General features: G+C 44.8%; 1 protein-coding gene across 2 annotated transcripts in view; it reads right to left on the bottom strand.

The window, feature by feature from the left end:
* LOC125448702 (very long-chain specific acyl-CoA dehydrogenase, mitochondrial-like) overlaps positions 1-14,478 on the bottom strand; it is a 78,098-nt gene extending 63,620 nt beyond the window's left edge. For both annotated transcript variants that reach the window (XM_059642717.1, XM_059642718.1), the window contains exons 1-2: positions 14,379-14,478; positions 9,163-9,232 (exon numbers count right to left, since the gene is read on the bottom strand). In XM_059642717.1, the coding sequence (XP_059498700.1) occupies positions 9,163-9,232; positions 14,379-14,425 (117 nt within the window). In that variant the 5' untranslated portion in view covers positions 14,426-14,478. The remainder of the gene's footprint in view (positions 1-9,162; positions 9,233-14,378) is intronic.
* Between the last annotated feature and the right edge of the window lie 233 nt (positions 14,479-14,711).

The following is a 14,711-nucleotide window of genomic DNA, read 5'->3' as shown; positions in this document are numbered from 1 at the left end:
GATTTCCAACATCTGCAGTTCTTTCTTTTATTTTACTGATTTCAATGAACCTCTGTTGCGCTATTTCTAATGCAAAGTACATTGTTTCTTGGAAAGGAGAGAAAATCTTCATGCAGTACTCCAGACGTGGTCAGAACAAAACCTCACATAACTAGAACAACATCCCTTTACTCTTGCAATAAAGGCTGACAGCATTTTCCTCCTTATCCACTTGGTGCACTTCCACATTAAATTTCTGCATTTCTCATACAAGCACGTTCAAGTAACCCTGAACATCAAAGACAGACCTCGCAGAATATTGCAGCATTGGCTTCATTATTTTCCTTTATTCATTCATGAGATGAGGGCATCACTGGCCAGGCAGCATTTACTGTCCAACTCTAATTGCCCAGAGGGCAGTTAAGAGTCAACCACATTGCTGTGCATCTGAAGTCACATGTAGACCAGACCAGGTAAGGATGGCAGTTTCCTTCCAAAAAGTACATTACTGAACCAGATGGGTTTTTTCCAACCAGTGATAATGGATTCATGGTCATCATCAGACTCAATTCCAGATATTTATTGAACTCAAATTCCACCATCTGCCAGGGCGGAATTCGAACCCAGGTCCCCAGAATAGTGTGCTCCTGAGATGCTGCTTGGACTGCTGTGTTCATCCAGCCTCACATTTTATTATCCCCAGAATATTAGCTGGCTCTCATGATTAACTATCCAGTGATAATACCATGAGGCCATTGCCTGCCTCCATTGCCTCACACACAGATTAACCTACTGCATTCATTATCAAAACTGACATGACACTGTCATAGAAGAAGTGTGCTTGACACTGACCAGGAGCTGTCAGCAATACATTGTCACAAATGAATTATTATTTTGTGTGTTCATTCATTGTAAGTATATGAAGGGCAATTGTTTATTGGCTCAGAGCAGCTTTAATGATCATGTGGTGCTGGTCTGGGTGACTTCTTCCCTCCAAATGGGAAGAATGCGGAAAGTACTGCCACTAGGAGGGACCAAGGGGAATTGTGTTGTATACTGAAGAGGAACATGAGGGGAAAGTGTTGAGAGAGGTGATCTGGTCGGATGAAGAGACATGGGTAGAGGCTCATATGGAGCAGCAACACCAGAGGGCAGCAGTTCGGCCGAATGGCCTGTTTCAGCCTCCGTATTAAACCAGCAACACTTGCTGTGTTGGACTTTTGTGAATGACCAACCAGACTCTGCACAAGTAGACAGTTTGCATTTTGGATGTCCTAGTAAATTCTACAATACCTTGGGTTAAAGCAGTATCCTTTCCCAGTCCAAAAAGAAGTAGATTTTACTGTACCATTCAGGCACCTCTAGCTGTGCACTTAGTACTCCACCTTGTCTAGTTAGTATTTAAAGTTTTAAAAAGAACTATTTGAACATTATTGAGTCAGGTCTCTTCTTCAAGGCTGAAAACAGAGGTGGAAGCTCTTTTGAAAAATACAAGCTTTTTAATTTACTGGAACTGCGACTGAAGTGATCACATCAGTCTAGGTACTCAGTTCTGGGCAGGGCATCCACGTTAGCACTTTACATCAGCAGTTTCAATGGCAAATATTGAGATAACCAAAACGGTGGACTTTGTAGCTTGCAAATAGGCATATAATTGGAATATGAACCTCAAGCTAGATAAGAGTCATGCTCATAGAGAACACGTTGGGGGGAAATTGAAGGCAACCAAATATTGATGGAAGAATATGCATTTAACTGGGGTAAGGGAACAGAAGATGGACTTTTAGAAACACACATCAGTTACAGAGATAGGGAGGGACGTAGGGGCTAGAGGTGGTTACAGAGATGGGGGGGTACAGGGACTGGAGGGGGTTACAGAGATATGGAGGGGTACAGGGACTGGAGGTGGTTACAGAGATGGGGGGGTACAGGGACTGGAGGGGGTTAGAGAGATAGGGAGGGATGTAGGGACTGGAGGTGGTTACAGAGATGGGGGGTTACGGGGACTGGAGGGGGTTACAGAGATACGGGGGGGGGGTTACAGGGACTGGAGGGGGTTACAGAGATAGGGAGGGGTGTCGGGACTAGAAGTGGTTATGGAGGTAGGGAGGGGTACAGGGGCTGGTGATGGAGTAAGAGATAGGGAGCAATGGAGGGTTTGGCCATGGTTACAGAAATAGGGGAGCGTGAAGCAGGTTAGAATACTGGCAGTTATGATTTTGGGTGAGCTGAAGTTTATGGCGATCAATATGTGAGTGAGTGATCAATGAGTGAGTGGGTGACCAGCATAGCGCTGGAACAGAAAAAGTTGTTCAAATATGCTCAAATATGGGAGGAGGAAATGTGTAATTGTAATGCTGGCGAGTAGATTTCCTTCTGTAAAAGGAAGGCCCAGTTGACGTGGGCACAGTGAGAAATGCTCACACGCCTACCATTCCACTTCACTGGCTTTGTACTGGCGTCACTAATTACAGCTCTGAGATCTTGCTAAGTCCATGCACAGGAACACAGCAGGAGTGAGTTCAGGCAGAGACCTGACCAGCTGAACAAGTAGAGGGAAACAGTTAGCAGCACAGATCAAAAAGAGCCTCCACCTCTGTATTCAGCCTTGAAGAAGATACCTGACTCAATACTGTTCAAATAGTTTTTAAAGTTTTTAAAAGAACTAACTAGGCAAGGGAGATACTAAGTGCACAGCTAGAGGTGCATGGATGGTACAGTGAAATCTACTGTTTTTTGGACTGGGAACTACTGGGAAAGGGTACTGCCTTAACCCAAGGTACTGTGGAAGAAGGCAACGCAGTTTCTGAAAACAAATGACTGGGACTGATTGTGAGATGTATGTACAAAGTTACCTTTTTCGAGCAGTGGGGAAGGATGTTAGACACCTTGGCTCTGTTGGTGCGCATTCAGGTCAGTTTTGCCTAATGACAGACTTTTGATTGGTTTTCAATCGTGAAGAGACGCATTTGTTCAGGAGTGCATGCTGAAGAAGTTAATCCAAATGTTGCCCAGCCAGAAACCTTGGATGAACCGGGAGATCTACTGCCTGCTAAGTCCAGGCGTACTAGTGGGACAACCCTGGCCTATACAGGAAATCCAGGTATGACCTTCATAAAACCAGAGACACCAAGAGGCAATACCAAACTAAGCCCGGGACCCAGTCCAATCACAGGGACACCCATCGTTTGTGGCTAGGCTTATATGACACAACAGGCTACAAAGCAAAGTCAAATAGAATCACAGGCAATCGTACAACCCCATCCGATGGGCTCAATGTATTCTATGTTCGCTTTCAACAGAGGGACAGTGAAACAATGTATGCAGCTAGAGGAACACTACAGGTCAGGCTGCATCAGAGGAGTAGGGAAGTTAGCATTTTCAGGTCAGGACCCTTTTTCAGAGTTCTGAAGATTGATCCTGACCTGAAACATTGACTTTCCTGTTGCTCTGATGCTGCTTGACCTGTGTTCCTCCAGTTCCACATTGCGTTGTCTGTGACTCCAGCATCTGCAGGTCTTGTTATCTCTCAGTGACTTATAACCCCACTGCGAAGCCTCTTCCAAGGATGCCACCTTGAAGAAGTTGTCGTCCTCCCTCTGGAAAGACCTCAAGTGGATATATCTCCTACTGCAACCCACTGGTGATCTCCTCCACCCTGAAACTCTTTGACTACATACTTAAACAAACCTGGTACTACAGCCACGACATTTTAAAAAGTTCTGAAGAAGGGTTCCGATCCGAAATATCAACTTTCCTGCTCCTCTGATGCTGCCTGGCCTCCCGTATTCCTCCAGCTCCACACTGTGTTGTCTCTGACTCTAGCAGCTACAGTTCTTGCAATCACCCAGTCACAACATCACTTCTCCCAACAGCCTCAGACGCATCTGTACCTATGACTGCAGATGTTAGATCAGCCTTCTTCAGCGAATCCATGAAAATCCACTGGCCTGGATGGAGTCCCTGGCTGTGTGTACATGAGCTGGAGGGAGTATTCACTGACATCTTGAACCTCTCCTTACTACAATCTGAAGTGCCCACCTGCTTCAAGAAGACCGCCATCATCCCAGCGCCAAAGAAAAAAAAAAAATCACAGTGTGCCTCAATGACTACCGCTGGAGGCCCTGACCTCTGTTGTTATGAAGTGCTTCAAGACGTTAATCATGGCTCACATCAACTCCAGCCTGTCAAACTGCCTTGATCCTTTGCAATTTGCATACTGGCACAGCAGATCTACAGGACACTATCTCCCTGGTCCAACACTCATCCCTACAACATCTGGATAACCAGGATACCCACGTCAGACTCCTACTTATTGGATTACAGTTCTGCCTTCAACAATATAATTCCAAATAAACTCACCCCTAAACTCAGAGACCGAGGTGTCAGCCCCCTCCCTCTGTACTGTACCCTTGGCTTCCTGACCCATAAACCACAATCAGTAAGAATAGATGCCCACATCTCCGCCACTGTAACCCTCATCACCGGTGCCCTGCGGGGCTGCGTACTCAGCCCCCTACTACACTCCTTATAGAACCACGATGCTGTGCCCAAATTCCGTCCCAAGTCCATCCACAAGTTTGCTGATGACACCATTGTAAGTTGGATCTCAAACAAGACAGAATCCAGGAAGGTGATAGAGCGCTTACTGGCATGGTGTAAAGACAACAACCTCTCCATCAGTTTCAGCAAAACAAAGGAGCTGGTCATTGGTCTCAGGAAGTGGAGTGGAGAGCACACCCCAGTCCATATCAATGGGGCTGAGGTGGAGATGGTCGACAGTGCAACGTTCCTGGGAGTGACGGGCACCAATGTGTCCTGGCCCATCCCCTTGGTGCGATGGTCAAGAAAGCACAATAACATCTCTATTTCCTCAGGAGGCTACGGAAATTCAGCATGTCCACAAGGACTCTTACCAATTTTTATAGATGCCCTACACAAAGCATCCTATCTGGCTGCATCACAGCGCGGTTTGGCATATGCCCTTCCCAAGGCTGTAAGGAACGACAGAGTCCTGGACACAGCCCAGTGACATCACACAAACCAACCTCCCATCTGTTGATTCCAGCTACACTTCACTCTGCCTCAGGAAAGCAACCAACATCAAAGACCCCTCGCACCCTCATTATACTCTCTTTTACCCTCTTCCATTCAGCATATGTAAATTGTTTGAATACGTATATAAATAGATTCAAGAACAGCTTCTTCCCTGAAGTTATCAGACATTTGAACGGACCTTTCAAATGTTAATACTGATCTCTCTCTCTCTCTCTCTCTCGCTCTGAATCTTCACTGTGTATTCTGCACTTTGTATGTTCTGATCTGCCTGTATAACGTGCAAAACACTGCTCACCCTCCTTCAATACAAGTGATAACAATGAAATCAATCAATATAGTAACAATTCCTTGAGAGTTTAGCTATAGATTTGTAAGTTAGCAATTCATGTTGATTTCCTGGCATTGGTTAAAACTGTTTGATTTCAATAACTACTGGTTTTCTTCTTAATGATAAAGGCCTGGTGCATACTCTTTTCACCTGAATTAGATAATCGGGTAAAATTGGGCAATTCAGTGGATTTAATCAAATTTTCACCTTTGTGAAGAAGTGACTCTGGATAACGTAGGCCTTGACTTCCAGCACACTAGTTAGTGAGTTGTGACAGCATTGAGCGACAGTGTGATGGGCACATGTGCAAATACTGTTCCATAATGTATATGATCCCAAACTTTGCCAAAAAGACACCTAGTTAAAAACTCAAAGTTTTAAGTAGAATTAACAAAACAAAGATTTAAAATAATTTTCACACCTATAGAGGCTTCACACAGTAAAACATTGCAATGTGCTTTGCAAACAATTAAGTGTTTTTGTAGTGAAATTCCTACTATACTGTTGGAAACACATCAGCTGACTTGTGCACAGCAAGATACTGCAAACAGCAACAAGAAGCTCATCTGTTTTGGGTGTGCGATATAACATGGCCACTATACTGGCAGACATATCCCTGCTCTTTGATGGATTGGCCATGGACTGTTTGAGTCCAGGGTATTGTGGTGGCCTACATTTGGAGCCACTACAGTGGGATGTAAATGTCTGCTACATAAAAGGCTCATGACTTTTTTTTCCCCTCTTTATTCATTCATGGGTTAATGGGATCGCTGGCCAGACTAGCATTTATTGCCCATCACTAATTGCCCAGAGGGCAGTTAAGAGTCAACCACATTGTTATGGATCTGGAGTCACCTGTAGGCCACACCAGGTAAGGACGGCAGTTTCCTTCCCTAAAGGGCATTAGTGAACCAGATGGGTTTTTCCTGACAATCGACAATGGATTCATGGTCATCATTAAACTCTTAATTCCAGATATTTATTGAATTCCAATTCCACCATTGGCTGTGGCAGGATTCAAACCCAGGTCCCCAGAACATTACCTGGGTCTCGGGATTAACAGTCCAGTAAAACTACCACTAGGCCATTGCCTCTGAAGTGAGATGCAGGACCTTCTTGACTCAGCTGATTCCCAGCTGACACCAGGTACAGAAATAACACATCTACAACAAAGACTCAATGGCAGAAGCCATCAACCAGCAAATTCAGGTGCAAAACAGCTCTGCTTCACACAGGGACTGATGAGCACTTCCAGTGATCTGCAGGGTCAGATAGTGGAGGAGGGAATTGACATGATTTAAACAACATTTGGATGAATGACAGTAGAATGTGGAACGATTTTGAGTGGAGGTGGCAACCATGCTTATTTTAGAATCTGCCCTCATACTGTAACCCACCACTTGCTTCAAATCTCCATGTCCAGATGGACAAAATGCTGATTCATCCTGCAGGTTTTTGCTCTCACTTCCAGGAAAATGCAGGACCTTTGTTGCATCCCTTCCTTTTCCTTTACTCCCATCCCTCCCTTTCTCCTCTCCTGCTCCCACCTCTCCTTTTTCTCAATTCTCTTTCTCCTCTCCTGTCGAGTCCCTCCCTGCTTCCCTGACGTTGCAGTTTGCTGTAACCTTTCCCCTGAATTCCAGTGGCATGATCTTATGCCACATGATGCCAAAAGCAGATGATAATGACCTCTCACCCAAAAACCTACAGAACTGGGAGCTGAAACAAGACACAGAGCCAGAGAAAACACACAGACAAATCCACGTAGGAGTCATGACACAACCCACACGCAGAATGTTAGGGTCACTCTCCTTTATTTACACAGTGCATGTATTTAAAATGACTATTTTCAAAGACTAAAGGCCTACAGAGAAAATAGTAGCATGCATTTACATGGCATCTTTAACAAAACAATATTTCCCCAGAGTTATTATCTAGAAAAACTATTATAAAACTTTGTCACCAAAGCATCCTAAGATCTTTCTTACTTCCAGGAAAATGCAGCAGCTTTGCTGCAATCCTTCCTCCAATCCCAGTCTCTCCATCCCTACAACATCCCAAAATTATCTGCACCCCTCCATCTATTGCATTCTGTACAGTTCTTGGTTTTAACTGTTCTAGCATTGGTTCCTGTGCCTTTAGCTGCCCAAGCCCTAAGATGGAGAACTCCCTCCCTCAATCCCACTGCGTTTTCTCCTTCTACAAAGGTGCTGCCTGAAACCAGCTGTATTCTGTTTTACAGCAGATATTCAAAACACCTTTAAGGAATGAGGTCATAACGTCATCACTGTTTCATGGCATGTGACTGAATGGTGTCGGGCTCTCAGCCTCCATTTTACTGAGCTCTGTCTCCTCGAAGCATGACATGCTGAGTAATGGTAGTGTGCTACAGTACATCTGAACTGCTTGGCCTGAGACAAGGCACACAAATGCCTATGACTAAAATGTACATACATAATTACAACAACCTAAAATAAAGTTAAATGAATCTTTCTATATTACTTGACCCAACACCCACAAACGAAGCTGCATTAGAACATTATTCCAACGAGCCACCACACACTGCAGCACACAGGAACTATGCAGAGCAGAGGAAAATCACATATACAGTGTATTCAAAAAGAACGGGTATCCTATGAACACAGTCCGCCGATTCCTCAGCAATAAACCCAAACAAAGACAAAATGGGCTCAGAAACCATAACCACTCTCCCCTACATCAAAGACATTTCCGAAATGACTGCCAGACTACTCGGACCTCTTGGTATCAGGGTAGCCCACAAACCCACCAACACACTAAAACAGCAGCTAATGAACTTAAAAGACCCTATACAGACAACAAGCAAAACGAACGTCATCTACAAAATACCTTGCAAGAACTGTGACAAACACTACATTGGACAAACTGGCAGAAAGCTAGCCACCAGGATACATGAACATCAACTAGCCACAAAACGACATGACCCACTATCACTAGTACCCTTACATACAGATAAGGAAGGACACCACTTTGATTGGGACAACACATCCATCATCGGACAAGCCAAACAGAGACACGCACGAGAATTCCTAGAAGCATGGCATTCCAACCGGAACTCCATCAACAAACACATGGGCTCCAAATCAATCTACCATCCCGAGAAAAAGAACAGGAAGTGACATCACCAATGCAGGAAATGACACCACCAACCCAAGGAAACCTATCCAGATAAATAGAAAGCGGGACACAACACCAGCGCTTCGTCAGAGGCTCACTGATGATGTTACCTAGAATGGTGACGAAACGTCTGAAAACTAACCTTCCAGCTCAGCGAACAAACTCACATCCAGAACCTCAACCTGAGCTACAAATCTTCTCAAAACTCGCTACTTGACCCATGTCTCATACATTAGCTCCTGTAACAATTGTAAGTTTCACACTGTGATAGCTGCAGATTCACAACTCACTGTCGTATTACCAACCTGTGACTGAGCTTTTTGGTCTCCTGTCCCTAATAAGCCCTAATATGGCTCACTATCAAAGGTCTTCTACACTCATCTGAAATGCCTTGGTTCATTTCACAATGTTAATGGTGATATATAAATGCACATGCTTTTAAACGGCAGTCTGTCCCCATCCATTGCTCAGTGTATGATTATACCAAAGTTTACTTTTAAAACCATCAATACAGAAACTTGGATTTTTAAAAGATACCTCAGACTCATGTTCCTGTGTCTAAAGCACCCACAAGCCGGCTCTGCCTGTACTGGAACCAAAGAGATGTCTCTTATTTAAAAGACCGACAGGTAGCCTCTTACCTGTGTGGCCTCAGTTGCATAGGGATGTACACTGCGCAGTACAAGAGGACAAGTCGCAGAGTGCCAGGTTCTGAAACACACGTAAACAGATCAGGTCAAGCACATGTCAAGTTATGTCGTCTGGAGACCCCAACACTATTCAATGAATGTATTATCATATCACCAGTATCGGAATACACTAGTATTGCACTTTACTGAAACAACAGTAACTGCACAGTACCAACGTTGGGAATATTATCAGGTAAATGCTTGAAACATGAGTATGATACTCCCTGCCCTCTGGGTATTAACCCATTTAAGACAACTGGGTAATTTTCTGAAGAAGGGTCCAGACCCAAAACATCAGCTTTCCTGCTCCTCTGATGCTGCCTGACTTGCTGTGTTCGTCCAGCTCCACATCTTGTTATCTCAGACTCCAGCATCGGCAGTTCCTACTATCTCTGTGTTGTACCTCTGTTGCACGAACAAACAGACAGCTGGTGAACACAGTATCACTAACAGTGATGACAAGAAAACCTATTTCCTGTGGTGAGGAATATCTAACTTAGAAAGTCATAACCTTAACTTTTTTTTAATATTCTTTCCGCAAGGAATAGATTTCACCAGCTAGGCCAGCAGTTATTTCCAGGCTCTAACTGACCTTGAGAAAGTGATGGTCAGCTGCCTCGATCTGCTGCAGTCGTGTGCCATAGACCTACAGTGCCGCTGCGAGGGGAGTTCCAGGATCTTCAGGACATTGATGCAGCCACTTTCGGAATACTGCATTCAATTCTGGTCTCCCTGTTACCAGGTGCCAGGTTGGAGGGTTTGAGCTATAGGGGGAGGCTGAATGGGCTGAGGCTACTTCCCCTGGAGCAATAGAAACTGACGGGTGGCCTTAAAGAGGTTTCTAAAATCATGAGGGGCATGAATAGAGTGAAAAGCCAAGGTCTTTTTCCAAGGATGGGTGAATCCAAAACCTTAGGGCAAGGATTTAAAAAGGACCTGAGGGACAACCTTTTCCAAACAGAGGGTGGTGCGTGTATGGAATGAGCTGCCAGAGGAGGTGGAGGAGGCTGGTATAATTACAACATTTACAAGGCATCTGGATGGGGAAAATGGATAGGAAGGGCTTAGACAGATATGGGCCTAATGCTGGTAAATGGGACGAAGTCAGATTGGGATGTCTAGTTGGTGTGGATGCGTTGGAATGAAGGGCCTGTTTCCATGCTGTATGATTCTGACACTGAAGGACCAGATATCTATTTCCAAATCAGGAGGGTCCGTAGCTCAGGGGGGAACTTTGCAATTGGTGGTGTTCTGACAAAATCGCTGTCTTTGTCCTTTTAGATGTTAGTGGCCATGGGTTTGGAAGGTGCTGTTGAAGGAGTCTCAGTCAATTGTTGTAGATGGTTGGAACTACTGCCAGTGACCATCGGTGGTGGAGGGAGTGGATATGATGCCAGTCAAGTGGGCTGCTTTGTCCTGGATCGTGCTGAGCTTCTTGAGTGTGTTGGAGCTGTACTCAAAGGCAATTGTAGTGTATGCTATGATACTAATAACTGGTCCTTGTAGATGGTGAAGAGCCTGTGGGGAGTTCAGGAGGTGAGTTACTTGCTTCAGGATTCCTAGCCTCTCAGGGTGACATCAGGAAGCGTGCTACCACTCGCTTTGGAATCAATATTTCCACTTCACTATCTGACTTGAGGAAGGCGTCATGTGTCTAATTAAAACATCCAACTTCTTTAATATTTGAAAAGTCAAATTAATTCAGTACAACTGATCACCTCCCCAGCCCTAATAAACTTCAAGTCATATTGGAACTCGTGACACTGAGCTTACACTGAAGAGTGAGTCAGGCAACTTGTGTTAGGTCAAGGTGAGTCAGTAGGAACTGCTGGTTACTGTGACAGAAACTACAAGCAAAAATCTCTGCCTGGCTTCCTCATCTATAGGCAAGGAAACACTGGCAACTTTCTCACCAGGGAGTTGATATGTTTCCTGACCAATTTCGTTCCAGAACAAGATTCTTTGACATTCTCAATTCTCAGCTGCTATACATTACATTCTAAGTTCTAGAGAACCATCAGTTCATAAACAAGGCTGATTCAAATACAACATTTTGAAATTTCCATCATTTAGACGATAACAGGAACGTGGTTGTAAATCTGTTATGGGTTCGCAAGTGCAGGAAGGTTTATCGTTTTCTCTTGTGGGAAAGGGAGGTAAAATAGTGCTCTTTTGCTTGTGGAGCTAAAGAGATCAGAATAATAAAAAGTACTTTGGCAGCAAAACCTCACTTTTGGTGAGGAGCTAGGTACAATTATTTTTTTCTGAGAGACAATATTGAAAGAAATTGTGAAAAGGGATCCAGCATCAATATTCTTTGAGTGTTAGATCCACAATAAGTTGCCATGAGATGGCATACATTCAACAATGTGAGAATGTAAAAAGACTGAGGGTTTATATTGCAGTTTTAAAACAACTGCTGGAGTATATAGGAATCTCCAAATGCAAATGGGTCCTTGGACCTGCTTCACATTCAACATCATGTCTGATCTAGTTAGTCCACATTTCCCGCCCATCTACGTCAACACTCTGGGGCAGCATAACAGCTTAGTGGTTAGCACGGTGGTCTCAAAGCACCAGGAGCCTGGGTTCAAATGCAGCCTCAGGAACTGTGTGTGGAGTTTGCATATTCTCCCCGTGTCTGCACAGGTTTTCTCTGGCTGATCCAGTTTTGTCGCACATTCCAAAGATATGCAGGTGAGGTGGATGGCCGTGCTAAATTGCGTATAGCATCCAGGGATTTTGTTTTTATTATTCATTCATGGGATAAGGGCGTCACTGGCTAGGCCAGCATTTATTGCCCATCCTTAATTGCCCAGAGGGCAGTTACGAATCAACCGTATTGCTGTGGGTCTGGAGTTACATGTAGGCCAGATCAGGTAAGGATGGCAGTTCCTTAAAATATTAATGAATCAGACAGGATTTTTTTCTGACAATCAACAATGGATTCATGGTCATCATTAAACTCTTAATTCCAGATTTTTATTGAATTCAAATTCCACCATCTGCCGAGGCAGGATTTGAACTCAGGTCCCCAGAACACTACTTGTGTCTCTGGATTAACAGTCCAGGAATAATACCACTAGGCCATTGCTACCCCCATAATTGCCTCAGACATTCCAAAGATATACAGGCTAGGTGGATTAGCCATGAGAAATGTAAGGTTACAGGGGTAGGGTAGACGGTGCTGGGTTGGATGTTCTTCAGAGGGTCGGTGTGAATTCAATGGACCTAATGGCGTACTTCCACACTGTAGGGATTCTATTCTATGATTCTTATGCTTATCAAGAATCTACCCATTCCCACCTTAAAAACATGCAAGGACTTTTGCTTCCACTTTCTTTCCTGGAATAGGGTTCCAAAGACTCAAGGCCCTGTTAAATGAGCCACACCTCATTTTTAAACTGTGACCTAGCTCTAAATTCTCCCACAAGTGGAAACATCTTCTTCACATCCATCCTGTCCAAGATTTTGTTTTTCAATCAAGTTGCCTCTTACTCTTCTAAACCCAGTGGATACAAGCCTGGCCTGTTTAAAATTTTCTCAGACAACACACCCATTCCAGGTATCATAGAACATAGAACAGTACAGCACAGAACAGGCCCTTCAGCCCACAATGTTGTGCCGACCATTGATCCTCATGTATGCACCCACAAATTTCTGTGACCATATACATGTCCAGCAGTCTCTTAAATGACCCCAATGACCTTGCTTCCACAACTGCTGCTGGCAACGCATTCCATGCTCTCACAACTCTCTGCGTAAAGAACCTGCCTCTGACATCCCCTCTATACTTTCCACCAACCATCTTAAAACTATGACCCCTCATGCTAGCCATTTCTGCCCTGGGAAATAGTCTCTGGCTATCAACTCTATCTATGCCTCTCATTATCTGGTATACCTCAATTAGGTCCCCTCTCCTCCTCCTTTTCTCCAATGAAAAGAGACCGAGCTCAGTCAACCTCTCTTCATAAGATAAGCCCTCCAGTCCAGGCAGCATCCTGGTAAACCTCCTCTGAACCCTTAAACTTTCTCTGAATCCCTTATATTGCACATACATTGTAAATATTGTCTTTTTACTTTTCTGTATTTTAAATTGTGGACTGAAACAAGTAAACATCTGTTTTAAAGCCAAGAATTACTGTTGGAGGATTCTGCTGCATGTTTTGATGGGAAGTAATCAGTCACTCATTATGAACAATGTTTGCAGAGCTGCTGGTTCCAGCACTGGTTGAAGTATGGTTTGCAGGTGAACTAGAGACCAGGGGTTAGGTACAGATGGAGATTTGGTTGTCAACAAGTTTATTAGTCTGCGGATAAGCAACCAATTATTGATAAAAACAGACAGGGGATGCCTTCAGATCTCCACTAGCTCAGCAGCTCCCTCTGTTCTCTGCAGTAAAAGCTACTTTAAGCATGAAGAAAACAAGTTTATTTTACCTCCAATATTTACTGAGACCTGTGACTTTATATTAGTATGTCAGAAGCTTTAATAAATGAACCAATCACTCACAAACCAGTGGTAGCAACTAAAGGAAGATGGAGGAACAGCATTTTGATCAGCACAAGAATTATTTCAGCATATCCCGTGAGCAAAGATCACTGAACTCCTTTCCCAACTTTCCCCCCATTCATAACACCCATTTTTCACCTGAGTCTGGGTGGGCATGTACGTGTTGGGAGGAATTTAAGACTAGGCTTTCAATCAGTAAAGCCAACTGCCAACAGTTCACAACAATTTAATCGATAGTCTAACAATTTGTAATAAAAAAAATTTATAAATCCAAAAGCCTGGTGTCAATCTGGAACTAAGAGACAGGTAAATCACAGCATGTTTGGGTAGGATGATCTTCAGAGGGTTACTCTGGGCTTGACGGCCTGAATGGCCTGCTTCCACCGTGTACGGATTCTATGATTCTCCCCAAGCGAGGAGTAAGAATGCCCAAACTCTAATTCTAATCCATCTTCCTTTACATAGCCCCCTGACCATCCCCAACTCCTGACCCCTGACCCCTGACCCCTGACCGACGGTCACTCGGGGCCCGTTCCCCCGCACTCGTCTCCAGTGGGTTCCCCGCCACACAAACAGCCCCCAACCCAGGCCCTGTCAGCTACAGATACCGGTCCATGCTGATGGCGGTGTGAGTGAGTGCGTACTTGTCCCTTACCCGAGCGGAAACCTCCTCCCGGGCAGCAACAACAATCTCAGCGCCATCGCTTCCACCTACACCGGCCCCCAACGGTCTGCCTGCGTCATCGCGTACCGGGATAGGGGCGGGGCGGGGTGATGACGCCACTGCGGTCTCGCGTCACCGTGTACGACATGTGGCATCATGGGAATTGTAGTCAGTTTTCGGCCACGCACCCCGTCACTGTTCTCCATTCCTCTCGCAACCTGCCCCACCCCCCAACGCCCCCCACACCCACCCCTCCCCACCCTCACACCCCCTCCCCCCTCCTCACCCCCACACCAGCCCCTCCTCACACCCACCCCTCCTCAC

Source organism: Stegostoma tigrinum, chromosome 45, assembly GCF_030684315.1.
Source record: "Stegostoma tigrinum isolate sSteTig4 chromosome 45, sSteTig4.hap1, whole genome shotgun sequence".
Lineage (NCBI taxonomy): Eukaryota > Metazoa > Chordata > Chondrichthyes > Orectolobiformes > Stegostomatidae > Stegostoma > Stegostoma tigrinum.
The sequence above is the reverse complement of the archived record's forward strand: the minus strand, read 5'-3'. Positions and strand labels throughout refer to the sequence as shown.